At 55.0% G+C, this 26053-nt stretch overlaps 1 protein-coding gene across 1 annotated transcript; it reads right to left on the bottom strand.

Annotated features, from left to right (window-relative positions):
• Positions 1 to 735: 735 nt before the first annotated feature.
• Positions 736 to 26053, bottom strand: SEMA7A (semaphorin 7A (JohnMiltonHagen blood group)). Its single transcript, XM_080672670.1, has 14 exons — positions 25629 to 26053; positions 10910 to 11061; positions 10358 to 10399; positions 9911 to 10003; positions 9627 to 9711; positions 9405 to 9515; positions 8633 to 8772; positions 7837 to 8021; positions 6860 to 6968; positions 6578 to 6776; positions 3294 to 3421; positions 2946 to 3100; positions 2666 to 2727; positions 736 to 2376 (listed from the first exon to the last, which is right to left on the bottom strand). The coding sequence occupies exons 1-14, from the start codon at positions 25975 to 25977 to the stop codon at positions 2015 to 2017; spliced, it is 2172 nt and encodes a 723-aa protein (XP_080528796.1). The 5' UTR covers positions 25978 to 26053; the 3' UTR covers positions 736 to 2014.

Here is a 26053-nt window from a genome sequence, read left to right as displayed (position 1 = left end):
ACCCCTGGAGAGCTTCCCCACCTCTCACCCCAGCTTCAGGGGCCATTTTTCACACATCCTTCTGGGTTCTAAAACCTATTTGCTTTACCTTTGAGAGAACTCAAGAGCGTCTATGTTTCAAATCCCACCCAGCCCTGTCACTGCCTTGGGGTTGAAAGGTCAAGCTCCAGGCTAGCACACAAACCCTGTCTACTATCCCTCTGTCCCCTCTGCATGCAGACCAACACCTACCCTGCCTGGTGGGCCGAGCCTGGAGTACCTCACTCCACTTAGACACATCCTACAGCTGCCCTCGAGCCTCCTTCTGTCATCACAGGTTTATTCCATGGGCTCTTTGACTAGCTTAATCCCTAGAATGGGAACCTAGAAGGCAGGGAGGCCTGAGGCTGTTTCATGGCCAGAAGAGGCCAGGCCTCCCTGGCAAGTATGGGAGATGGAAGTTGGGAAGGGGGAAAGGTGAGGAGAGGAGGTGGAGTGCAGGAGTTGTCTGAGCTCCAGGGTCAATGGCTTGGCAGGCAGTGCACTGCTCAGGAGCATTGGGTTCAGATCCTGCTCCTGCCTCTCACTAGCTAGGAGCCCTGCTGAGGGTGTCCTCCCCTCCAAGGCTCTACAGAGAGTGCTAGTGGGGGTTGGGGGGTGATGCTCACACAGGCAGGAGGTGGAGTTACAAACAAGAGCCCTCACCCTCACCGCCCCCACCACCAGAACGGCTTTGAAGGGAAGGAGCAGGCACAGGTAAATAAATAGCTTGTTTATTAGTAATATGTTACATCGTTAAAGTGCATTGAAAAGAGATGCAGGGACCAAAGCTGGAAGGTCGCCAGCCCCAGGCCCTGCCCGGGGCTGGCCAGACACACCAGAGAAGGCCCAGCTCTCTGCTGAAATCCAGGGACGGGGTTGGGGCAGAGCTACCCACCTGGAGAGCTTGGCCCAGGCTGTCCCCACTGGAATTCACAGTTTAGCCTTAGTTATAGCATGTCCTGAGCTGAAGGTGGAAGGCTAGGAGCATGGAAGCACAGCCCCTGCGGAAGGGGACTGAGGGGAGGGGGCCCGCCCCCCAACCCCCAATGCCAAGGGCAGAGTCCTGGAACCTCCCCCTGAGGACCTGACTCCTATATGAACGTGTGAACCTAGGGCTCAGATTTTTCCTTCATTTTCCCGTCTCCCTCACCCCACCCCCTCCCATAACCAACAGGGAGATTTGGACAATGTACCCCTCAGCCTGGGCTTCCAGGGCAAGAGCCAGCTCATGCCATCTCCTTGAACCCATGCCACCATGTCCCTGGACTCTTATCCCATGCCCAAGAGCCTCAGGCTGGGACGCCCCACCCCCACCCCACAACCCATCCCTTTCCAGCCCCTCCCTTCCCCACCCCCCCCCAGCATGTAGTTTTGGTATTTTCATACAGATGCAGTCGGAAGTAGCAGTACATGAAATAAGCCTAAGATAAAAATAGAGCCCTTTCCGTCCTCATGTCCGGAAAGCAAACATCCTTCAATAAACATGCAAGGAGGCTGCCTTAGTGGGACCCAGGGCTGGTGAGGGCCACAAAGGGCAGCCTGGGCCTGCAGGAACACCCACCAGCCCCTGCAGTGCAGGAGGGAGGATGAGGGGGCAATTTGAGTATAGAGAGCGTGAAGGTCCAGAAACGGGATCCCAGCTCCCCTTTCCCAACCCCACTCTGGCCCACAGGCTCTTGGGCCAGGAGCATCACTGAATTTGGGCAAGTTTGAGGAAGAATTTTTGAAAAATAGTCTCCAGAAGATAAAGTCTTGGGCCATCAACGCCCCAGCTTCATAGCCAGTGCCTTCATTCTCCAGCCCCCACTACCCTGCCCCACGCAGCAGCTGCCTGTGGCTGGCCATCTCCAGGCTTGGTGTCCCCTGTCAAGCTATGCAGTCCCCCTGGAACCTGTGGTGGGCAAGGAGCTCCCAGCCAGGTGGCTCTGGGTGTGAGACTTTTCTAGTGCCCTGGGACTGCAGAAGCCCACAACATGCCCAGCCCCAGGAGGCCCTAATGAACCAATAGGCCTAGAATGAGTGTTGGCAGGACCCCCAGCCAGAGGGAGGCCAAAAGGGCATGGGCACAGCCCAGCAGATGCTGGGCCTTGGCCTCGTCCTCAGACAGCAGCTGCCAGTGCTGGGCCTTGCGGACGTAGGAGCCCTCCTGGGCCTCGCAGTAGTAGTGGCCATAGTGACCATCTGTGAGGTTCTCGATGAACAGGATGCAGTTGGGACTCTGGTGGCCAGGCTCGCAGCTCTGCTCCACCTTCTCTCCGTGGCGCCACCAGTAGGTGGCATGGCGGGACTCCATGGGGCAGCTCAGGTAGTAGCGAGAGTTCCGAGCTAAGGAGACCTTCTGAGGTGGGGCCTCATCTGGGAGGGATGGGTACGCAGCTGTGAGGAGGGGCTGAGAGCTCCCAGGGCAGACTGTGTCCTCCCCCAGGCCTCTAACGCCAAGGCTTCTAAATGAACACAAGAATCTAAGCACCCAGTCTCCTTATTCTCCCCTGCCTCCCTCACCCCACCCTTCTTATACCACCCCCACACCAAGGACTATCTGGGGCCCCCAGGAACAGGCCAGCTTTCCCTCAGAGAGAGCAATTGAGGCAAGGCTGTACCACCCTCATCGGACTGGGGTCCTGGGCAAGGCTAAATCAGGTACCTGGCTTTGGGTTGGGGCACTCTTTGTGTGGCTCATCTGGATTAATAGACTGCAGCACTGACCTGGAGTTGGGAAGAGAAAGGCTAAACAGACAGGAGGCCAGACACCTGGCCCTTCCCTGTCCTCGTCCCCCACCCAGTATCTGCCACAGTGCCTACCAAGAGGAGGGTCTGGCCAGAATGGCTCGGTACCCAGCACTGACAACTCCTGCAGCCTGTTTTCACCACCCCCACCCCTGTGTCCACCTTCTCCCAGGGAGAAGGGGTCCCAGCCAACATACCTTTGGGAGCTAAAGATGGAGACACAGTGGCCCTGGTCCCAGCCACAGTATGGGTCTCGGGCCATGAGGCAGCCATGGCAGCCCCCACCATAGATGTCACACAGGTCCAGGGGCACCTGGCTCACCTCCCATTGGGAGCTTACATATAGTTTCCGCTGGAATGAGAGACTAGGTCAGACCAGGGCCCCCATCTCCAACACTGAGTTTTAAACTCCCAGGCCATGGCCGGCTGCCCTACGGCCCAGAAGCTCTGAAAAGGACATGTGAATTGCATGCAAAAGAGCTCTGTCCTTAGCTGGCCATCACAGGGTAGCCTCACAGGGCAGGGCTGGGGATGTGGAGGCTCACCCGGTCAGGGTCCAGTGACATGGCCTGGATGGCTGCTGCACGGCGGAAGGGCTGGATCTCCATGATGTTGAAGATGAGGCTGCGTTCCCACTCCTCTGACTTCACCACCTTGTGGATGGTGCCCCTGTCTGTGGGTGGTGGGCAGAGGGTCAGCAGACGGGCATCCCACCTCAGAGACAAGCAGCCTCCCTCTACATAGGACCAACCAGGGAAGACACGAGTGGGGAGGCCTGGGAAGTCATGGCTCAGGCAAGGGTCACTAGACTAGGTAAGGTGAGTGTGAGGGACGCGGGAGTCAGAGCGCAGCCCAGGAAGTTTCCAAGGCTGGCCCAGAGCTCCGTGAGGCCCTGGGTGAGCTGGAGCATGAAGAACAGAACCAGCAGTCCTGCATACCCAATTACTATGCTGACCCTTCGTTACTTCTTTCCTCCACATCCCTGCTTGTGGGTATTATCTTCCCCACTTCCCAGATAGGGCAATGAGGCTCAGAAAGTCTAAGCAACTTGTTTAAGATCACACAGCTGGTGACTGCAACACAGAGATGTCAGAATCTCACCCCTCAGCTTCTTCTATAACTGCCCTGCCTCCTGGACAACTTAAGGATGTGTTTTCTTTAAATACACCTTTTATTTTGGAGTAATTTCAGATTTACATAAAAAATGCAAAGATAGCACAGAGATTTGCTGTATACCATTCACCCAATTTCCCCTAATGCTAACATCTTATATAACTACTAGAGGCCTGGTGCACAGAATTCATGCATGGGAGCGGGGAGAGTCGGGGGGGGGGGGGGGGGGCGCCTGTCCCTCAGCCCCGCCTGCACCCTCTCAAATCTGGAATCCCTCTCACAATCCGGGACTGCTGGCTCCTAACCACTCACCTGCCTGCCTGCCTGATCGCCCCTAACTGCCTCTGCCTGCTGGCCTGATGCCCCTAACTGCTCCCCTGCCAGCCTGGTCACCCCTAACTGCCCTCCCCTGCTGGCGTGGTTGCCTCTAACTGCCCTCCCCTGCCGGCCCAGTCGTCCCTAACTGCCCTCCCCTGCTGGCCTGGTCACCCCTAACTGCCCTCCCCTGCAGGCCTGATCGCCCCTAACCGCCCCTGCCTTGGCTCCTGCCACCATGGCTTTGTCCGGAAGGACATCTGGTCTAATTAGCACATTACCATTTTATTCGTATAGACTAGAGGCCTGGTGCACGAATTCATACACAGGTGGGATCCAGCTGGCCCACCCTGATGGGGGCCCATTGGGCCAGGCCAGCAGGAGGGAGGGGCCATGGGCGGTTGGCCGGCCGGCCCTGCCCCTGATCAGGGTTTGGGGCCCAATCAGGGCCCAAATCAGGCTGGTTGGCTGCCGCAGCATGCATCATAGCCACTGGTCATTCTGCCGTTCCAATCCCTGGGCTTTTATATATATAGATGGCACATTCATCACAACTGAGCAGTATAGTATTATTAACTCAACTACAGACTTTACTGGGATTTCATGTTTTTGTTTTGTTTTGTTTTGTTTCAGGATCCAATCCAGGACTCCACATTGCATTTAGTCTTAAGGGAATTTTTAAATTTTTATAAAATCTAAAAAGAACCTTAGATTCTGGACAGGAATTCCCAAGGTCACATAATGGCTGCCTGCCTCTGAGGCCAGTGCTCTATCCATTCACACCTGTTGGGGGTCTAATGGGCATCCTGACCCCTGGGTCCTCCCAATCCCACATCACCTTCTGTCCCAGTTTCTAGAATAGCCTCCCTCCCTCTCAATTCCCCAGGGCATTGCTTGTTCCAAAACAGCAGTCAGATGAAAAGATGGTTGCTTGCCTAGGACATGTCTTTTAGTTCTGTGATGCCTCTTGTAGGCTCTGGGATGTAGCCCAATGCTTCTTTGGCCTGACAAGCTCCCACCCCACTCACAGCCCTTCACCTCCTTCCACAACAGCCCAGTGAGAGCCTCCCATAGCTTCTCCCAGCTGTGAGAGCCTCTTGTGCCCTGCAGAGGGCTCAGAAAGCTCTATTTCTTATCTGGCTCCAATTCTTCCTGCTGCAGGTTCCAAATGGCATCTCTCCGACGGCCCTCAGGGAGAACCAAGGTAAGTACCCTCATCATTCAAGTGTGCTCACCTCCCAAGTCTGCAGGAAAAGAGTCCACGGTTCCCTTGGCCCAGGCCCCACCCTTCTGTCCTTGGCTCCTGCTCCTAGTCCCCCATTGTGTGACCTCTCCTCTGCTGCACCCCAGTGCCTGTCATCCCTTGTCTGACTGCAACAGCTAGGCCAGCCACTGCTGGAGCAGAGCAAGGACAAGAGCCCATTGGTACAGCCAAGATGAATGGAGGAGCAAAGAGGTGTGATCTCGGGACCTGGAAACCAGACCCTGCTCCATGGGAACTGCCCTTCACAGCCCTTCACCTCCTGTGGCCCTGAGAAGATTCCAAGATGAAGCAACAGCAGAAATCACACAGGAGGGGTGGGGGCTGAGCCCTGGAGCCCCAGGTGCTAGCCCCTGGGGGAAACACTGCCCTTTTATATGGCATCACTGCCCACCAGGTCTCAAAGAAATGCTGTATCCTGCCTACACTGATCTCCATGTTCACCCTCAGGAGTCCCCTTTGCCCACAACTGGGACCAGGAAGCTGCCATAAACCTGCTCAGGGCTGGCTCTTCCATGGCCAGTGGCTTCTTGGGATGCAGGGGCATCTCCCAGGGCATTCCACTCAGCTTCAGGGGTCAGCCAGACCCTGCTCTCCCTGGGAAGAGGAGGTGCCTCTGCAAGACTGCAAAGGCTCTGCTACCTGGAAGCCCTTCCTCATGTCTCACTAAATACTGTGCATCCCACATCAAATGTTTCCTCTCACCTGCATAATCCCAAAGACAGGGAAAGGGGTTCGATTTCCTCATTCTGTCTAGCAGGTGCCCACAGGATACCCAGTGACCAGATCCTTCCTCCTGGCTTTCCACATCTCTTCCTCCCAGCTTCATGAATCAGATATCAGAACCAAACCTGCACCTGGCTTTGCTCAGACTGGCCACCTTTCTGCCTTGGAATCCTGGAACCTGCTCTCCTCCCACCCTAGGATGCCTTCCCCTCTTCGCCTCTGCCCCCACCTCCTCTAGGAAGCCCTTCCTGCCTGATTCTTGCACAGCCACACATACTAACTCCTGACAGCTCTTAGTCATTCAATTCTTCCTTCAGGGTATAACGATCCAACCACATGTTAATTACATTATTATTTATACCTTTCATATCCATCTTCACAAGGCAGACTAGGGGTCATGGGGTAGTCCCTCACCTGTAGTTAGGTAAAGCACGTGAAAGGTCTCCCCATGGCTGGTGTGCATGCGGTGGACAACTACTTTCTGGTAGTGGTACTTAGAGTGAAACAGTGGTGTCTTCTGAGGCCCCATGGGCTCCACCCTCTGTGCTACCTCAGGATGACTGTCGGCAACCTGGAAGGTCTCCGTGGGTATCGGCTTCCGGCCTGGGAGGCACTGGACAAGAAGAGTAAGCCCAGGTCAGTGGGTGGCTGGGAAGTGGGGTAGGGGCCTGGGTCATGGCAGATGTCAGTGCTCACCTTGCCAGGCCGAGGGGTGGGAAGGCCTGTGTGGTAGCCCTTGAGTGAGGAAGTACGGAAGACCTTGTCAATGTCACCAAGGGAATATACACAGACAGCTGAGTAGTTCCTGGGGGGACACAGAGACTACCTCAGTGAGGGGCCCAGTACTCACCCACCTTCATTCACCCAGGCCAGCTCAGCACCATACAGGGCACAACTAGAGCATTCTAACCAAGCTCCCCAGCCTACAAGCTCCATGAAGACAGGGACTATCCTAGGAGCCAAGATCAGTGCCTAAGAGTCATCAGTCACCATTGAAGGCAGGAGGGAGAAAGAGAAATTCCACCTAATTTCTTTCTGCTGCAATCTAAAACCACAACCTGATAGGATCGCAGGGTTCAGAGGCCAGCTCCAGGGCAGAAGGATCCTCATGTGCATCCCGTTGGGCAATTCTCCCGCCTCTCTGGACACAGCTGCAGGATGCTGATGCCCAAAGCCAGATCCCATGCCCTCCCCAGCCAGCTGGATCCACCCACATGGGAGCTACAGAGCAGGGTGTTGATTCTCTACCCTGTCCCACCTCCCCCCAAACCTAACACTTTTGCCTGCCTTATTTTCAATCAATGAGAGTGATTAAGAGATGTGAATTATCAGGTGCAGGCAGTGTCTGAATGGGTGTGAGAGCACCCCATGAGGCCTCAGCAGCCTTTTTCCAGGGCCCACCACCCACTCTGAGCACACAGCTGGTAGACACACAGGCACTGCCATGAACATGTATACAGTACATGCATGTACACTAGTTGTACAAACTCAGAAACATACCAGCACAAAAATCTCCCCAAGCACTGACTGTGTCCACCCCAGGCCCGGCAACAACCCTGCCCCCTGGCGTCCCTGCTTATCATCAGCTATCCCCTCAGCAGGGCCCAAGCCCTCTAATCCCTAGTAGACACGTAACTAATGCCAGGCTCAGCCCCAGGACAAGGGTCACTCACCAGGGGTTGGAGAAAACACCATAGACCCTAGTGTCCCTCCACTGGCCATTAGGGTCAGGGAGTAGGAAGACATCCTGTAGCCTGTTGAAGTTCTTATTGGTGACAGGGTCGCTGCACACCAGCATGGCCTTCAGGAAGGTATTCCACTTGGAGACCGACAGCGAACTCTCACCACCCTGGTCCCCCTGAAAGGGTGGAGGGAAAAGGAGGCCCCTCAGTACCCCCTGAGCTCTTGCTGCCAGGAATGTCAGCACCCAGACTTCAGAGGAGGAAGGTAGGCTCTGAAAGGGGCAGGGACCTGCCAGGGGACCAGACAGAGGTGCCCCATGACTCAGGCCAGGTTCCTGAGCCAGGTTCCAGCTAGAAGGCCTGGCTGACTGAGGGCACAGGGCCAGCAGTGGGGACCTGCAGGGTGAGGGTGCTAGGTCTGTCCCTACAGAGCAGATGGACTCAGACACACATTTGTCCATTCTCACACATGCACACTCACACACAGGTGACACACTCGAATACCCCAGCACCTTCACACTGGTGAAACACACATGTAAACACACTTTCATACTCCCACTCACACTCAAACACACTCTTAGATGACTACACACACTTGCACACTGCCACACATGCACATGAGCTCAACCATCTTTACCCACTCACAGATGCACAGACACTCTTGTGCATATACATCCCACACACAGACTTATACATTTCACACACTCCTTCAGACAAACAGGCACTCACACACTCACACCTATTCACGCATAGACACACACTCTTGCCCATTGAGCCACCCACTCACCCTGCACAGCTGGGCCACGCGGGACACATTAAGAGGAGCCTCGGGATTCTTGTCAGGGTTGTCCTCCCGGAAGAAGTAGTAGATTTTGTCATCATAGGCCTGGTCTTGGTGCACGATGGTGGCCTTAATGAACTGTGGATCTACCAGTGATACATGTGAATTGGTGTCATGGGGAGCCTGCTCGGGAGACCCATTCCAACCCTGCACCACACCCCCCAACTCTGCACAAACAAACCTGGAGCAAATCAGACCTGGAATAAAACTCAGAACATCAGGCCCAACACCCCAAGGGTCTGAGACTCAGCACCCCTTCCCACATCTGTTTTGCTCTCCCCCTACAAAGATGTCATCAGCCCAGGAGCAATGACTTCATGCCTGGGGACTAGGAAGGTCCCTGGGCCTTTATGTCATTTCTGCCTAATTGGCAGAGCCCTAATGAGGAGGGAAGGAGAGTTGCCCCCACATGAGCTCAGCAGAGGGATACACTATGGCTCCCAGGGACCACACTCTGGGTCTGGGGCTCTTCTATTTTGTTACCACAGTGTGTAGGGCCCATCTGCCTCTGTACCTTTGCCTCTGCTGTTCCCCTGCTCCCTGCCAGGCCAACGTCCTCAACTCTGGTTGTTCAGGCCTGTCCCAAACTCCCACTTTCCTGTCTGGCCTATGGCCCCAGTCGCCCTTGGAGAGCCCTCCCAAGGGACATGAGGATCCCATGAGCCACCGTGGGCATTCACACCCTGGTCCACCCCAGCCCAGATGGAGCCTGACTCACTCTGCATGACAGTGTCACTGGTGTACAGCTCAATCTCGCCCTGGATGCGGCGGAACCGAGGGATCTTCCCGTTGTATTCCTGCTTCCGGATTGTAGAGTACACCTCGTCCCCTGTTCATGGTGGAAGGGATGTGGGTAAGGGCAGACAGCTCCTAGAAGTCCCTCCCCTGGGCCTGGGCACTGATTTGATCACCCTCCCCCAGGCAAGGGCAGCAGTCCTACCGTCAAACAGAACCAGGGAGTTCTCATCCGGGCTGAAGGGGGCATAACCTCTCCTCTCACCAAGTGACTCCACAGTGCCATTCACCTGGGGGAGACAAAGGGGGTTAGACAGCCACATAATCCCATGACTACTGCTTCCCATGGGTGCCAGCTTCCCCTCCTCCCAAGCATTCTATACAAGGTGAGCCAGCCTCTGAGTCTCCCACCTCCTTCCCACCTTGGGAGGCAGAAGCCTACCCATGCAAGGGTAAGCTGATGAGGCATATGGGTAAGGGCCTTCTCACCAGGCTCCAGCAGCTGGGATGCCGGGCATTGGTTCCGCAGGCCAGCAACCCCTCGCCCTGTCTCTCCAGGAGTGTTATGTAGTTCTCACAGTCCTGTCCAGAAAGGGAAGAAGAGAGGTTGGTCAGAGACCCTGACAGGACTCGAACCAGAACCCTTAGTCTTGGGGAAGACAGAATCAGAAGGCTGAGCATGGAGGCAGTCTCCAAGGAGGGCCTAGAGGGGATGCAGCTGATCCCAACTCCCCTCAGAGCAGAGGAAGAACACAGAGACCTTGGAGAAGGACTATGTCTCGCATTCAGACTGGAAACCCTAAGACAGGGCTGCCTCTTTCCTCCCAGACTGAGGCTCCCAAGGCAGGGCCATGCCTCCTTCCTCAGACTCCCAGGGACTCCCATCCCTTTTCCAAGGCGCCAGCCTCCCCTCTACACTCCCTCTCCTCCACTCACCTGCTTGCCCAGGCAGGATCCCTTGGTGGAGCCAATGTTCACCTGGGGGAGAGGTGAGGAAGCATTAGTCTACCCTGCCAGGGGTCAGATGCCCTGCAAGCACTGTCCATGTGTCCTTAGGACAAGTTCATTTTATAGCATAGGTGAGCAACTAGGGCTCTGAGAAGATGAGTGATTCACCAAGGTCACACAGGCTGCTCTGCCTGATACCCAGAGCCAAGCGCAGAGCGCCACCAGTCCAGAGATCTCAGAAGCCAGGGGCGATGGGGTTCTGGAGCTCAGCTTCTAGCCCAGGCCTCCCCCATCAGTGCAGCCCACCTGGCCAGGTGGGTAAGCTCCGGGCTTTTCTCCACACTGACCAACACCCACGCCCATCTGGACTACCTTTAGGGAGCCTCCCCCAGGGACCGTTTATGGGATAAAATGGGAGGTGGACCAGTTTAGGAGGAGATGCCAGCTCCCATCCCCTAATTCCCTGAGGCCCCTCACCAAGGCCAGAAGGGAAATAAGAGGAGAATTGGGGGTAAGGGGCAGTAAGGGCCCCAGGCTCACCGTGTGCACAGAGGCGTTCTTGCCCTCAGGGAAGTTGAAGAGGTAGACCTTGCCACGTCCACCCACCCACACAGAATCGCTGCCTGGCTCATGGAAAAGCACGGTGTGTGGCTCTGCCGAGCCAAAATCCACCCGGTCCTTCCCTGCGCGGCCTGAGGAGGAGGCAATTGGCAAAAACTTGAGGCTGGGCCATGAGCAGGGAGACCCTATCCTCCCTCTCAGGCACCCGGCAACTGCCTGGCAACTAGTGCTTGAGTCCGGGCTGGGGCAGCACCAGGACTCGGAGCCACAAGTGGAAGAAGTGAGGGGTACCCTGGTAGGGTCCTCACCCCAAAGCCATGGCCCCTACCCTATAATATGTGACCTCAGAGTAGGGACCCCTAGGAGAGCAGGCTTCCTCCCCCACCCCCACCCTCCCAAACACTTGGCTATTTCCAAGAGGCTGGACCTAGGCAAGAGGGACCAGGACCTCCGCGGTGCTGTTTGAGGCTCTCTGCAACCCACAACACAGCAAGCAGCCATCTCCACCCCCTGCAGGTAGCAGGGCTCTAAGCACCCCACTTAGAGTCCAGGTTCCCTGGAATCACTTTGTTCAGCACCCTATCCCCTCCTTCAAGAAGCCTTCTCCAACTCCTCCCTGCCCAGACCAGGCCTTCAGTGAATAGGTCAGCTCAGATCAGAGATGGAAAGGAATCTAAATGTCCATTCCCTCCCATTTCACAAATGGAAAAACAGAGGCCCAGAGCAGGTATAGCACAAGGTTGTGAAGTCAGTAGCAGTCCCTTAACGAGAGCCAAGCTCCTGCCCACAGCTAGACGCTGGCCTGGCCCACTCTGGCCTGGTTTCATGGAGGTGCCAGCTCACCCCAGGGGTCAAGTTCCACCCTCCCACCCCAGCAACTCTGGGACAGGATGTCCTTCACAGAGCACAGCCTGGGCCTTTAAACAGGAGGACTGATCTGGGCAATTTTGCCCAAAAAGGCAACTCTCTGCAGATACTGCCTCTGGGGAGATGTCTCATCTCCAGTGACATTGCTGAGGATGTCCTAGTTGCAGAACTAAATTCCAGGGATTGGACAGCTCACATCTTCCCACCTCGACCATCCTGAGGCCTCATGCAGGAACTGGGCCTGACCACTGTTTATTCAGCTACAGCAAACTCCGGGGAAGCCAGCTTAGCAGTGATACACAAGGAAGACACACTCCAGCCAGACAGAAAAGAACTGCCCTTTCCTTCTTGCTGCCATTTGAGCCATTCCTACTGATTCTGCATTCAACGGGGCAAGGAGCGCAACACACCTTCACTCCCTTTCCTTAAGATATATCCCAGTGTGGCCAAGTCATTCTGGAGGTGGGGTAACACACTCTCCACCTCAGCTGTAGCTTGGCTCACTGCAGAGATGGAAACTGAGGGCTCCTTGGGGACACGCCAGCCCAATGTCACACTAGGCGGCAGGACAGACTGCCTAGTCCATTACTGAGTATTGGTTCTCAGGAGCGTTTAGGAAGTGCAGCACTGTGAGCCACAGAGAAATGCTGAACTCACTGCCTCTGGTTCACTTGGCTTTCCTTGGGCGCTCCACAAACAGCCCAAGCAGCCTCCCTGCACTGTGAGGCCCACTCCCCATAAGTCCCAGCTGTGCAAGGCCTCCTTTCCAGCTGAGATAAAATTAGAGTGCTGGGGTCAGCAGCCAGAAGATACAAGGCCTTCCTGACTCAGCTCCCACAGCTCCCCTTGCACCTGCAGCCTGAGCAGCAGCCACCATCCCACAGCCCAGAGCCCAGAGCTCAGCCTGGGATCCAGACAGTCAGCAGCCCCGGCTCCCCTCCCACATCCCCAGCCAGCCAGGGGCCAGGAGAAGCTATGTGTCTGCATCTAGAGATGTTGGACTGGGGCAGAAGCTCTGAACCCCTCACCCGAAGGCTAAAGGGAAGGAGCCCCAACCCTTGGGCCATGCTAGCCATCTCTACCAGTCACCTCAGCTTGCACCAGCAACAAGGCCACAATCAAGGCACAGCTCTCGCCCCTGGAAAGAAGCACCAGAGGGGGCCCTGAAGGAGCCCTTGTCTGGGCGTCTGAAGTCCTGCCCGGGGAAGTCGAGTCTGATGTGAAAGGCAGTAGCCTGGTCCTGAAGAGCAAGGTCTGCAGGGAAACTGGTCCTACCCTGGAATTCAGTTTGCAGGGGGGGGGGAGGGGGGGCAGGGGGGAAGGGGGGCAGGGGGGGGGGAGTCACCACATCAAAGCAAGCCTCCACAATGCTCAAGCAAAACTGTCTAGGTGCTGCTCACAAAGAATTTCTGAGGACACAGAGGGCGGGTGAGAGCTGATGCAGCTCCATGTGAGGGGACTGCAGCATCAGGGCCAGGGCAGTCCTGCACAGAATTGCAAGCCTGAGCCCTATTCCTCTCAAACCCTGGCTGCAGGCCCTGGGGTGCAGGGGAGGCAGGGACTACTGGCCCCATTTTGCAGAAGAACAAACAGGAGCCCAGGAGCATTGCCTCCATTGACCCCCAGGCTCCCGCCCCTCACTGCTCTGCACCTGGTGATATGTTGGAGGGGATGGCACCAGTCCGGCACCAGGTCCTGGACTTGGCCCATTCTCCACCCCAGCCCCACCCCTGCTCCTGCACAGCCCAAAGCCCTCAAAGGGCCTGATTGTGCCTGGGAAGTGTCTGAGCTCGATGAATACATGAAAGGACGCTTTGTTCAGGTTGGCAAGAGCGGGGGCTGGGGGCTCAGGGGCAGGAGGGCTGCCTGGAAGTGAAGGCAGCACCAGGCCTTTGGGGCCAGGATCTGTAGCCCCATGGCACCAACATGGGCCAGGGAGGGGTCAGCCTTCAAGGCTCTGCCCATACAGAGCAAGGCTGGGACTGCCCCTAAAAAGGCCCAGCCAAGGGAACAATTGTCACATCCTTAAACACGTCTTTTTGCTTCCTTATGAAATCGAAGAGATGAGGAAGGCAGATTCAAGCTAGATGGATCAGGAACAGGCAGAAAGATAATTGACTTTGGCAGGGGAAACAGGCAGAGCAAAGCAGGGAAGCTAACTGTATGGTGAGTACAGAGAACTAACCAGAGAAGATCAGGAAGGCAGGCTAAGGACCTGTGTGATGGGAAGAGAAGGTGCTGCGGCCCCCGCAAGGATACACCAACCCACTGCCCAGCAGTCTCTGGTGCTTCTCCTCCTCCCTAGGAGCAGGGTCAGTGTCCCGAAAGCCACCCCTCCTCTAGCACCCCACCTCCGTGCTCCCTTGCCTGCCCAGCCCCCTCTGCTTCCCATCCTGGATATCTAAAAGGAGCACCGTCTGGCACCACCATGTCTCCCCCCTCACTCTCCAGCCTGATGCATTAGTGGCTGACTAAGTGGTAGCTAAAAGCTCCCAGCATAACCAGGAGTTCAGGCAGGGGAGGGGGCTAGGGGAACACAGGGTGGGCATAGCCCCAGAGGCAGCCTGGTACAATACCCCCTCCTCCTATCCTATGTGATTCCAACCTTTACTTCTTCTGGATCAAGGAAGACCACACTCAGGCTGCCCCATACCCAGCAGGTCTCCATGGCCCTCCTTGAGACCCCACCCTCCTCACAGTGTCAGGACAGGCAAGGCCCAGGCCAGCCCAGACCGAAACAAGGGCCAAGAAGATGGCTGGGTGTGGGAGGCAATCTCCCTCAGCCATAGCCCCCCAAGTTGGGTTGTCCCTAAAGCCTGATCCTGTTGGAACCAGTCAGAGCCGATTCCTCTCATGCTTGCCACCTTCCCACCACTGTTCCAGCAGCCAGCTGGCCGGGGTAAGTCTGGACTTCTGTAAAGCAGGCCTGCCGGGTGGAACACCATTCCTTCTCTCATATTCTCTGGGTGCTGTCCCCATTTCCTCTTTGCTTGTGAAAGAGGATAGTCCAAGGGGAGGGCAAAGTAAGAGCTGGAATGGCGAGGGGGTACTGTTGTCCCTGAAGGGAGCAACAAGAAACAGGCCCCACAGTCTGGTCTGGGCAGGGACAGCCTTTCAACCTGACCCACTGACCCAATAGGTCTTGAATGCTAACCTCAAGGAGTCCTCTGAAAGTGGGTACTGAGGTTGGCTCTGAGAATGGTAGGAATTCAGACACCCAGCAGAAGCCAGGCCAACCTCCAATTGGGACCCCAGCCACAGGTGGCAGGAGCTACGCCCCACCCCCACCCACTTCACACCCTTGCCTACCACACAGCTGGCAGAGAGAAGAGGAAAGGCTCACGTGGAGCCCAGGAATGAGCCGGCAGCCTCTCCACCCTTTGGAACCCACACCCTATGGGTCAAGGTGGAAGGGAGGAAATCTGAACAGTCATTGGGCTGAGGGGGCATAGAGACCAGAGAGGCTGTGTCAATGGCCCAAGGCACACAGCAAAGGAGACAGGGGCAGGGCAAGATCACAGCCCAGGGTTTCTGGTACCCAGCACACAGCTTAGGCCTCTGGAACCACATCCTGGACTTTCTTGAGAGCCTCAGGATTTGCAAAAAGCTGTATATCATCTTCTCTCCACTTCCCTGAGTCATCTCCTGCTCTCCACCCTCCCCCTCCACCATCCCCCCACCCCGATTCGTTGAGAAGACACTAACCTGATAACTGACAGGAATCACCCACACACCTACCTTCCAGGTGGGGGTCCTGATCTCCAGGGACTTTGAGCAACCAAAGCCTTAAACTCCAAGAAGTGACTAAAGGTGGAATGTAGCACTGAAGGTGGAATGTAGCACTGCATCAGAGCAGTGGAGGGAAACCTTTCTACTGGGATGAATGGAGTCAAAGGGGCAAATGTTGCATTGATTTTGTCTCTCCTGATATGGTCCGGGATGAGGGTGTGAGAAGCTACTCTTCATACCCAGAAGCCCAGTTTCCAGGGTGGCAATGACTCATGCTAAGGAGGAGCTGTGGTTGTTACTGGGATGCTGGTGACATTTGGCAGGACAAGGTTCCAGCCAGCTGCCTGGCAGGGGCAGAGCCATGCACTGGACAGGTAGCAGGCTCTTGATATGGTTCTTAGTCATGGGAAGTTAGAGGTCTGCCACTCTTTATCAGCCAAGGAACAGGGCTGGGCTAAGGGGCACGTCCTCTGCCCACCAAGGTCAGCTGTGGGTGGGAGGGATGCATATACCAGGTAGACTCAGCCCTGATTCCAAGAAGCCATGTTCTCCCTTTGGCAGCCGGGCGGCTGGTTGGGTATGACCATGACCAGGGGCTGGGCCTTCCTGACTTCACTTTCCTCCTCTATGGATTGGAACAGCTAGTACTTGCTAAGGTCTAGGTTTTATGACCCACCATTAATCTTGGAAAAATCACAAAACAATCAGGGTTAGGTTCATGGGTCACTTGTGGCAAAGTGAGAGACAACTTTTTGGAGGTAGAGGCAGCAGAAGCCACATCCTCATCTGCCTCCACTGACTAGCCCACCAAATTCCCCAACCACCCTGCAGAAAAGGCAGGACAAGGGGTGCATGCCCATCTTATAGACAGGAAAACTAAGGCTCTTCCAAGCCAGCTCTGAGCCACTGTGCTTAAAAGACAGGAGGCTTGGCTGGTGAGGAGACCAGCTGGGGCAAAGGTTTGGAGGGAATGTGGCAGTTGAAAAGCAAGCTGTGGGGGAGCTAAGCTGAGCCAGATTCAGGGGCTCAGGGAGGGGAAGGTTAGCACTGAGACCCAACTGGAGCAGAGAGGAAGCAACACGCCCAGGGAAGGCAGGAAGGCCAGGATGAACACCATGTCCCATCTACCTTCACCTGTTCTTTTTTTTTTTAATATATTTTTATTGATTTCAGAGAGGAAGGAAGAGGGAGAGAGAGATAGAAACATCCATAATGAGAGAGAATCATGGATCGGCTGCCTCCTGCAAGACCCCACTGGGGATCAAGCCCACAACCTGGGCATGTGCCCTTGACTGGAATCGAACCTGGGACCTTTCAGTTCGCAGGTCGATACTCTATCCACTGAGCCAAACCGGCTAGGGCGCTTCACTTGTTCTTCAGCCCAGCAGGTTCTAAAAGCCCCAAAGTGAGGCCAAGGTCAGCTGGTGACTCCTTCAAAAGAAACAATGAATAGAGCTGCAGGGCCTGCCCTTGGGCCCAGAGCCAGGGCATGGGTGGCAGAGAGGGCAGAAGATGGTTAGTGGAGACAGGGAGGCAGGATGGGAAGACTGTTGAGAAAAAGAAGGTTTCCAGGTCAGCATAGCCTGGGCCAGCAATGGGTGGGTGGGGGGAGCAGTAGAAGGGCAGCCAGTTAGGGAGAGCTGATGGGGGCTGGGCTGCCAGAGCCTTATTTCATCAGTAACCAAAGGAGAGATGCCAAAGGAGGAAAAGGATGACAATGACGATAGTGATACCCCTACCTAACACCTAACCACTCCATAGCATTCACCATGTGCCGGGCACTATTCTAAGTGATTTGGGGATATATTAATTCATTTAATAATCACTGAACTTTTATGAGGTGGGTTCTTTTATTATCCCCATTTTACAGATGAGGGCACCGAGAAACAAAAAAGTTGAGTAACTTGCCCAGGATCACACAGCTATTAAGGTGGAGAGAAGGTTTAAAACTCAGGCAGACTGACTCTGGAATCTGTGCTTATAACTCTGTGCTTCATAAATGGGCCCTTGGAAGCTTCCAGGCCAGCCTCTTCAATACAGATGAGGAGACTAAGGCCCAGAGAGGGTACAGCCTGCTCAGATGCCTCTTGGCCAATGAAGCCCTGACCTCCATCACGATGCCCTCAGGAGAGTGTTTAAGTGAGCGTGGGTATACAGGCCTGATGCAGTGGTGTGGGTGGATCTAGGGCTGCAGCACAGCACTGAGTGATGACCAGCATGACTAACTGAGAAGATAAGTTTTCTGAGATCTCTGCCCAGAAATAGAACATATTCTGTGGTCTTGGGCAGACCACAGCGAAGTGCAGGATATACTCACAAACCCTTCTTTAACACATGCCCAGCAAGGTTCCCACCAGCCAGCACTGGCCAAAAACACTCCCCTCTTGGGTATAGAGAAAAGGGAACCCTCATGCATTGTTGGTTGGAATGCAGATTGGTGCAGCCACCATGGAAAACAGTATGGAGGTTCCTCAAAAACTTAAAAATATAACTACCATATGACCCAGCAATTCCACCTCTGGGTATTTATCCAAAGAAACACAAATCACTATTTCAAAAAGATATATGCACCTCTATGTTCACTGCAGCATTATTTACATTAGCCAAAATATGGAAGCAACCTAAGTGCCCATCAGTGGACCATTAAATAAAGAGGATGTGGTACATATACACACTGGACTATTACTCAGCCATAAAAAAGAATAAAATCTTAACATATGCCACAACATGGATGGATCTAGAGAGTATTATACTAGGTGAAATAAGTCAGACAGAGGAAGACAAATACCATATTATTTTGCTTATATGTATAAACTAAAAGAAAAAAATAAATGAACAACAAACAGAAACAAATTCTTAAGTATAGAGAACAAACTGATGGTTACCAGAGGAGAGGGGGGTTGGGAGTCTGGGTGAAAAAGGTAAAGGGATTAAGAAGAACGAATTGGTAGTTACAAAACAGTCAAGGGCTATGAAGTACAACATGGGGAATATAGTCAATAATATTGTAATAACGCCCTGACTGGTTTGGCTCAGTGGATAGAGCATCAGCCTGGGGACTGAAAGGTCCCAGGTTCGATTCCAGTCAAGGGCATGTACCTTGGGTGCAGGCACATCCCCAGTGGGGGGTGTGCAGGAGGCAGCTGATCGATGTTTCTCTCTCATCGATGTTTCTAACTCTCTATCCCTCTTCCTTCCTCTCTGTAAAATATCAATAAAATATATTAAAAAATAATAATAATAATAATAATATTGTAATAACTATGTATGGTGCCAGGTAGGTACTAGACTTAGGTGATCACTTCATAAGATATATAAATGTCTAATCACTATGCTGTACACCTGAAACTAATATAATATTGAATGACAGTTGTAATGGAAAAATATTTTTACATTAAATTATAAAAATACTCACCTCTACCCCTGGCTCCTCAGTTCAAGAACCCACCATGTCTCCCCACTGCCCATCCCAGCAGGGCCCAATTCCTCTAGCTGGCAGAAAAGGCCTACCCATTTCTGCCATGACTCCTTCTCATCGCCACACCTTTGCTGGTGCTCTTCCTGCCTCTGACCGTTCTCTCCCCTTTCTCTATGTATGTGGTCTTATCTGTCCTTGAAGATCTAGTCTGAAACCCCGTGGCTCCAGGAAGTGTTCAGACTGCTCCAGCCCTCACTGCTCCGTCTTCCCTCTGACCTTATGCTGGCACACACCATCTTCTTTCAGATCACACTGTCTGGTGTGGAGTCCTGTAGGCAAGGCCAGACAGACAAGTGGAGGGAGGCCAAGAGCTGAGGCCAGGGATAGGCATGGTCCTAGCCATGCCTGTCTCACTGAGTAGCCTTGGGCAAGTCCCTGTCATCCCCAGGCCAAGCCAAGGCTAGGGATGGGCAAGTGGGGCAGATGAGATAGTAGGGAGAGCCAGGACTGGGGTAGGTTAAACCCCATGTCAGACAAGGAAACATCTTAAAATAGGTTCTCAGGCCACTGACAGGGTGCTGAGCTTATCATGGTGACCCTCCTTTCTCCCTCAGGCCCAGAAGACAAACAACATGAGCAGCTCTCTGCCCCCACCCCACACCATGTCCCTGGCCCTCGCTTGGTTCTTCCCCCTTCCCCAGGAAGTCTTCCCCAGTTGTAACACTCCACAGTGACCTTTCTTGCTGTCACAGTCCTTGGCTGTATCTACTGGTCCTTCCTGATATCTCCAGGTGCCCTCCCTAGTCACTGGCAGCAGGCCTTGCTCTCCGGACACCTGGGTGCTGCCCAGAGCTTCTCCTCCTCTCTCCCCAGATGGGCGGAACACAGACCTAGCACGGGGCAGGGGGTAGCTGCCCTCCACGATAAGGGCTGCTCGGGGCTGCTGGCACAGAGCCCTGATTGGAAGCAGGTGTGCAGGAGATACTCAAGATCAGCCTAATCCCAGGATGCTGTGAAGGTTAAACCCAGATTAGCCTAAGTCATGACACAGTTCAACCTGCCCTGGCAGAGACCCTCGGGGGCCCAGCTGCCCTGAGGAAAAAGCATAAGAGGTGCATTGAGCCGGCCCAAATCTAAGATCCCGAATGAAGGAAGGTCATGACAGTGGGGCTCATGTCAGCAGACAGTGCTGGGGCAGTAAAAGCTGGGCTCAAGCTGAGCCAGCCAAGGAGGAAAGGGACTCAGGGAGCCCTAAGCCTGGGACAGAGCATGAAGGCAGACAGGCAAATGGAGGGAAGCCAAGAACTGAGGCCAGGAGCAGAAGACACAGCCCTGGTCCCAGCTATGCCGGTCTCACTAGGTGACCTTGGGCAAGTCCCTGTCATCACTGTCCTCAATTTCCCCATCTGTAGAACTTGTGGTTAGCTCAACAGATCTGATTTTTTTTCTGACGTCATAAACTCTGTCCAGTCAGGTTGTGTGGGCTGAAGTCTTCCAAGAAGGCTCCTTGGAGGAAGTGAGATAGCACTGGCAGAAAGGAAGAAGAGAGTGAATGGGGTGCAGGGCAACAGCCCTGAGGCAAGAAAATGTGGGGAATTGGAGAGTGGTGAGGGAAGACGTGTGGAAGATAAGGTAGGAATGGGGCCAGGCTACCAGGAAGTGGCAGCTCTGTCTCTGCGTGTCCCAGGAAAAACTCTCAACACAATAACCCAGAGGGATGGAGGGGCCTCACAGAGGCCAGGGCACAGTCCTGGAGACACAGCAGGGCCCAGGCCAAGGCTGGGGAATAAAGGGCTTGGAGGAGGAGAACCACTCTCCTCCCTCATACCATAGGGGGCAGGGAGGAGATGGACCTCCTGGTCTCCCGTGGTTTGGGCTGGCTAGAGAAGGTGGAAGCCCATTTTGCCGGGACCAACGAGTCCTCCATGCTGTAGGAGACCTCTTCCTCCCCTGCCCTGAGAGAGAGGAGGTTTCCGGGGCAGCCAGGCCTTGCCAAAAAAGGAAACCAAGAGAAGAGGAAGTTTCTAGCCCCAGAACTGCCAACCAAAGCAGGGGAAGTGTGGTCAGTCTTCTGTGACACAGGCCCTACAGTGGCTGAAATGAGTGACATGGGGCCGGGGGAGGAGGACAGGATATCAGATGGGGCCCCAGCTACCACCACAAGGGCCACCCACTCCCACCACTGCTGCCTGCAGGCAAACTGGACCCTATTCCCTGGGCTGAGCCTCCCTGTCTCCCACCCCGGGGAGTGACCTACACCCCCCTCCCCTGACCCCTCTTAAGAAGGTGAAAGTTGCCCTAACTGGTTTGGCTCAGTGGATAGAGCGTCGGCCTGCGGACTGAAAGGTCCCAGGTTCGATTCCGGTCAAGGGCATGTACCTTGGTTGCGGGCACATCCCCAGTAGGAGGTGTGCAGGAGGCAGCTGATCGATGTTTCTCTCTCATCGATGCTTCTAACTCTCTATCCCTATCTCTTCCTCTCTGTAAAAAACCAATAAAATATAAAATATATTAAAAAAAAAAAAAAAGGTGAAAGTTCCTGGAAGGTCAGAGGAAGGGCATCTGCTTCCCCCTCCTCCCCCCGCAGGGCCTGGCTGGTGCTGGGGGAGCTCTCTCCCTTCCATGGAAAGTCTCTGCCGAGGGGTGGGCCTTAGGCATCAACTGTCCCTCACAATCAGGAGGGCTGGGAGTGGGGGAAAACTCTGGTCTCCCAGGACCCAGCCCCAGCTTCCCATCAGCAAGCTGTGACTCTGGGGAGGACTTCCCTGACAGCCATGGTCCTTCCTCCCCACACAGGGCTGGTTGTGGAAGTCAGGTGGCTGAGCTCACATGTCACCTCCTGCAAGAAACCTTCCCAAAACCCGGAGGCCAAGGCTGACTCAATGTCTCCCACTCACTGCCTCCTCCTCTCCCTGGTCCTAGTTGTAAGTTTTAGGGTCAGAAATATTGTCATGCCAGGTGCTCCCTCCCGTCCCTCCCATCCCCCAGCTGTCTCCTGCTCCTCCTGCCATCATGGCAGACCACCTCTTTCAGGAAGTCTTACCTAATTGGGGATACTGAATTATGTACCTCCTCAACCCCCACAGCTGCCCTCTGCCACATTTCATTGTAACTGCAAGTTGACCTCCTATTTCTCCGCCTACACTGAGAAGTCTACAGACTTGTCTAGTTTCTCATCCCTGGATCCCCAAGCTCAGCCCCAGAACCATCACAGGTTGGCCCCAGCAAATGTCAAATGTCAAAAATGCTGAAATACTGTCTACCTTTCAGGCCACAAACCAATATGCCACTTCCTCCAGCTGATCCTCAGCTCATGAGAGAAAAAGAAAAGAACACGAAACTCAAGGATTTCCCCTGATTTCCCAGGTTTCAATTTCTCCTCACAGCTAAGATCTGAATGGGCCACCACAGACTCTGCTCATACCAGAGAGGTAGGGATCGCAGGAAATTAGTGCTCTGATAAGTATAACTCCTCCCTCCATTCACTTTGGACATCTGAGGAAACTGAGGCTCAGAAAAAAAGCAAACCCTTGCCTAGAGTCACACAGAAAATCAGGCCAGAGCTGGGATCTCTTCCCCTGACACCACGGTCATCTTGAGCCCGTGCCTGCACTCACTCCAGCCTGCTCTCAGAACCTCCACTATCCAGGACAGAGGGGCCACAGACTTCGGCAGGAAGCTCCTAGGGGCATCACAGAGCATCTCTCTCCCAGCCTAGGACCACCCCCATCTCCTCCTGGGAATTGTCCCCTCTCTGTTCTGCAGGGGGTTCACCCTGAAGGTGAGGAGCACATTTAAGTCCCCAAGGAGGCAAGGATTTCCACTGAAAATGCTGATGCTTAGGGAGCCCCAGCAGTGACCTCATCCCCTGAAGGGGGTGACAACAACCCCTTCCCTGGGGAGCAGCTCCATAATGGCTCCCCAGCAGCCTCAAGTCAACAATAACATCCTGTTGTTTAATTGGACAAGGGAGAAGCAGAACCGGCTGGGCAGGTAGCTCTGTTTCTCCTTGGGGGCAGGTTGGCTCATCTCTGACCTTGGGGGTCAGGACCTTCCTGAGCTTCTCCATCTCCTCTAACTGGGGATGAAATGAGAGAGGGGTGCAGAGCTTCCACAGGCATGCCAATCTCCTGCACTCACCTACAACCCACTCCTCTCCAGCCCCTGCTTGCAGGAAGGGCAGGCCCAAACAGTCATATCTCTGACTGGCCCATGTGTCAGTGACAGCCCTCAGGGGACAATCTCAGAGCCCTTCCTGCTCTGGTGAGCTCTGAGGGTCAGAGACAGTGTGGAGCTCAAGGGCACCCAGCAGGTTAGTGCTAGCACATCCCTCTCTGCCCAGAACTGCTGGACGGGGACTCAATATTTTGGAGAGTTCTCAACCTCTGGCAAGTGCAGGCTGGGACCCTCCCAGAACTCCCTAATCTAATCTTTCCCTAGGGTGTAGGGGTTCATGAAGCAAAAAATAAATTACAAAGAAGAGCTGGAGCTCCATACCCAGTCCCACACCTGTCTTGGCTTAAAACTTAATGCCAACCTATGCCTCATAGAGAAGTGGCTCCAGAACCACCATTATCCTACATCTGGTTGTTCCTAGAGCCTACCGCTCACCTACCCCACCCACTGGTAGACAGGAACCTAGGCCTATACTACAGCAAAGCCAAGGGGATCCTCCTCTCACCCCAGTTCTGGGGTTGCCCTGCCCAAGCCCACTTCTGTCCATGTGTCACCCCACAGGAAATGGAAGGCAGCTGTCAGCCATGCATACCATCACCAGCTGGTGGTCTTGAGGGACAGGCAAATGGCTGGGTCTGTCTGGCCAGTGGGGTGCCTGGCACTGATGAAGGAGACTACAGGCTGCCCTAGAACGAGACAAGTGAGGGGTTGGCAGATCCCAGCGGGGGACATTAGTGTATTACCAAGCAGAGGGCACAGCCAGAGTGGCTATTATAGTGAACTGCATGGAGGGGAAAGAGGTGCTTTGGGAGCTTTGGAAAGTGGGCAAAAGAACTGAAAGCAGATTCAAATAGCCTCAGGGTGGAGAGATGAAGTGCCTGAGATGGGGAGGTACATATTAAGTACTAAGAAATGGGTGTGCATTAAATATGTGGGGGGAAAGGTCTTCAGAAGTCTTGGGGAGTGGAGGCAAGCAGAGCCAAATGCAAGGGGGTTGGCGCAGGGCGGGGATGCTAGAACACTTAGACATGGCCATTTATCCCCTTGAGAGTGCCCAAATGCTGGGCTGTCCAGGACAGCCAAGGGGTTTGACCCAAGGCCAAGATGTTGGGAAGGTAGAGGAAGCCTGGGTTGGAGGTATCTATCATGAGTAGGTCCACCCACTCTGCTGCACTCCCAACAGAATATCTCAGGCTGGGTTACAGAGCTGGCCCCCATAGTCCCTCCTTTGTGGCCAAGAAGTTGCCTAAATCCTTCTCCCCTCCCTAAGCCAGTGCTAGCACTTGTCCTATGCCAGATCAGAGCCCTGTCTGCACTTTGTCCAGTGACCTTGGGCGAGTCACATTCTCTCTGCTGCAGCTGCAGTTCATGTGGTTTTGTGTGGGGTTTTCTCCTTCTCTCTGCTAAGAATACCTGCCCCAGATAATGTTCAGGCTCTGGCAATCCCTGCAAATGGCCTCAGTCATCTAAGGGCCCTGTCAGGGCCAGACCAGGCAGCTTCTCCAACCCCCACGCTGAGTCCACCTCCACCACAGGGGGCCAAAGCACCACCAAATTTGGGGACAGAACCCAGTTGTCCTGTGGGTGGGAAGCATTTGCGTGCAATGCAGAGGAGGGGAGCTCAATCCCTCATGGCATAAAGCCTCAAACCCCACCTAACAGGCTTTCGGACCCATTGTTTAACTAAGGCACCTCTGAGGGAGACTCCTGTCCTTCAGACTCGAATATCCACCGCAGCCTAAAAGCTACACCCCCACCCCAGATCCGCTGCGTGGGGTCCCAACGCCGCACTCCACCCTATGCTGTGCCCACAACGCTGGCACCTATTCCTGGTAACAACTGCCACGTGCGGACCGGGTAGGGTGGGGGGATCGGCCGGTGCCGGTGCAGGTGCCGGCATTGCAGAGGTAGCGCCCAGGTGCCCCAAGCCTCCACAGCACCACACCAAGACCCAGCACGCTACAGGGTGCCCACCCCTTTACCGGTCTGGGTCCTGGGCCCCGGGCGAGGGCAGGCAGCAGGGTCTTTGTTCCCTCAGCCAGAGCGGAGCAGCGGCAGCAAGGAGTCCGCGCCCCCGTCTCTGGCCCAGCCAGGGCTCCTTGCGACAGCGGAGCCCACGGCTCAGGAAGGACTTGGGTGGAGGTCCCAGCCCAAGAGAGTCTTGCACAGAGGCCCTGTGCTGGAGGACAGAGAGCGCCTCTGGGCAGAGAGAGGGGCCCCGCTCCCTTCCCCGGTGCCCCGGCGCTGCGGATCCCAGCTGCAGGAGGACTTGGAGCGACTTAGCCTGGGTTCCGGCCCCACCACCCGCTTCCCCTCAGTGTTCCAGCGGCTCCAGTGTGCCAGCGCTCACACTCACACTCATCCAGACCCATACTCTCCCCGAGAGTAGCACCCAGGACCCACAGAGCCTCGCACACGCACCCTCTCCGGTGCCGCACACTGCACCCACCCGCGAGGCATCGTATCCCGCGCTCCATTCCCCCCCCCCCTCCCCTGCGTGCCACCTACCTTTCCAGACAACGGAGATGCGGGGTCCACTCTTCGGGTGGCCTTGGGTGTCAGCGGCCGCCCAGAGCAGCAGCAGTAGCAACTGCAGCAGGAGTCCGGACCGAGCCTGTGGGGCAGGAATGCGGTAGCGCGGGACACCGAGGGAGGTGCATCTGGGCGGAGGCGGTGTCATCTCGTGGACCTGGCTGCGGAGACTGAGCCAGCACCCGAGCACAGACCGATACCAGCATGAAGAGGCGGAGTCAAATGCCTGACCCCACCCCACCCCTCCCCCGCCCCTCGCAGCCTTTCTCGCCTCCGGGCTACCCAAGTGGGGCGCAGTGCCCACCGCCAGTGGAACCTTAGTCATTCCCTCCCGGGCAGTTCCACAGGAGAACCTGAGTGGACCGGGACAAGACAGACTTGGGTCTTCTGTGATCCGAGGT

This window comes from Plecotus auritus (assembly GCF_963455305.1).
Source record: "Plecotus auritus genome assembly, chromosome: 1".
NCBI classification, from domain to species: Eukaryota; Metazoa; Chordata; class Mammalia; order Chiroptera; family Vespertilionidae; genus Plecotus; species Plecotus auritus.
Note: the sequence above shows the minus strand (reverse complement) of the source record. Positions and strands in the feature narration are given on the sequence as shown.

Excerpts from the sequence above, each read along its gene's own strand:
- SEMA7A (XM_080672670.1), bottom strand. The coding sequence starts at position 25,977 with ATGACTAAGGTTCCACTGGCGGTGGGCACTGCGCCCCACTTGGGTAGC. Across the intron at positions 10,400-10,909 it reads AGAACGCCTCTGTGCACACG|GTGAACATTGGCTCCACCAA; the intron begins GTGAGCCTGGGG and ends CCTCTCCCCCAG. Across the intron at positions 8,773-9,404 it reads CAGTGACACTGTCATGCAGA|ATCCACAGTTCATTAAGGCC; the intron begins GTGAGTCAGGCT and ends TATCACTGGTAG.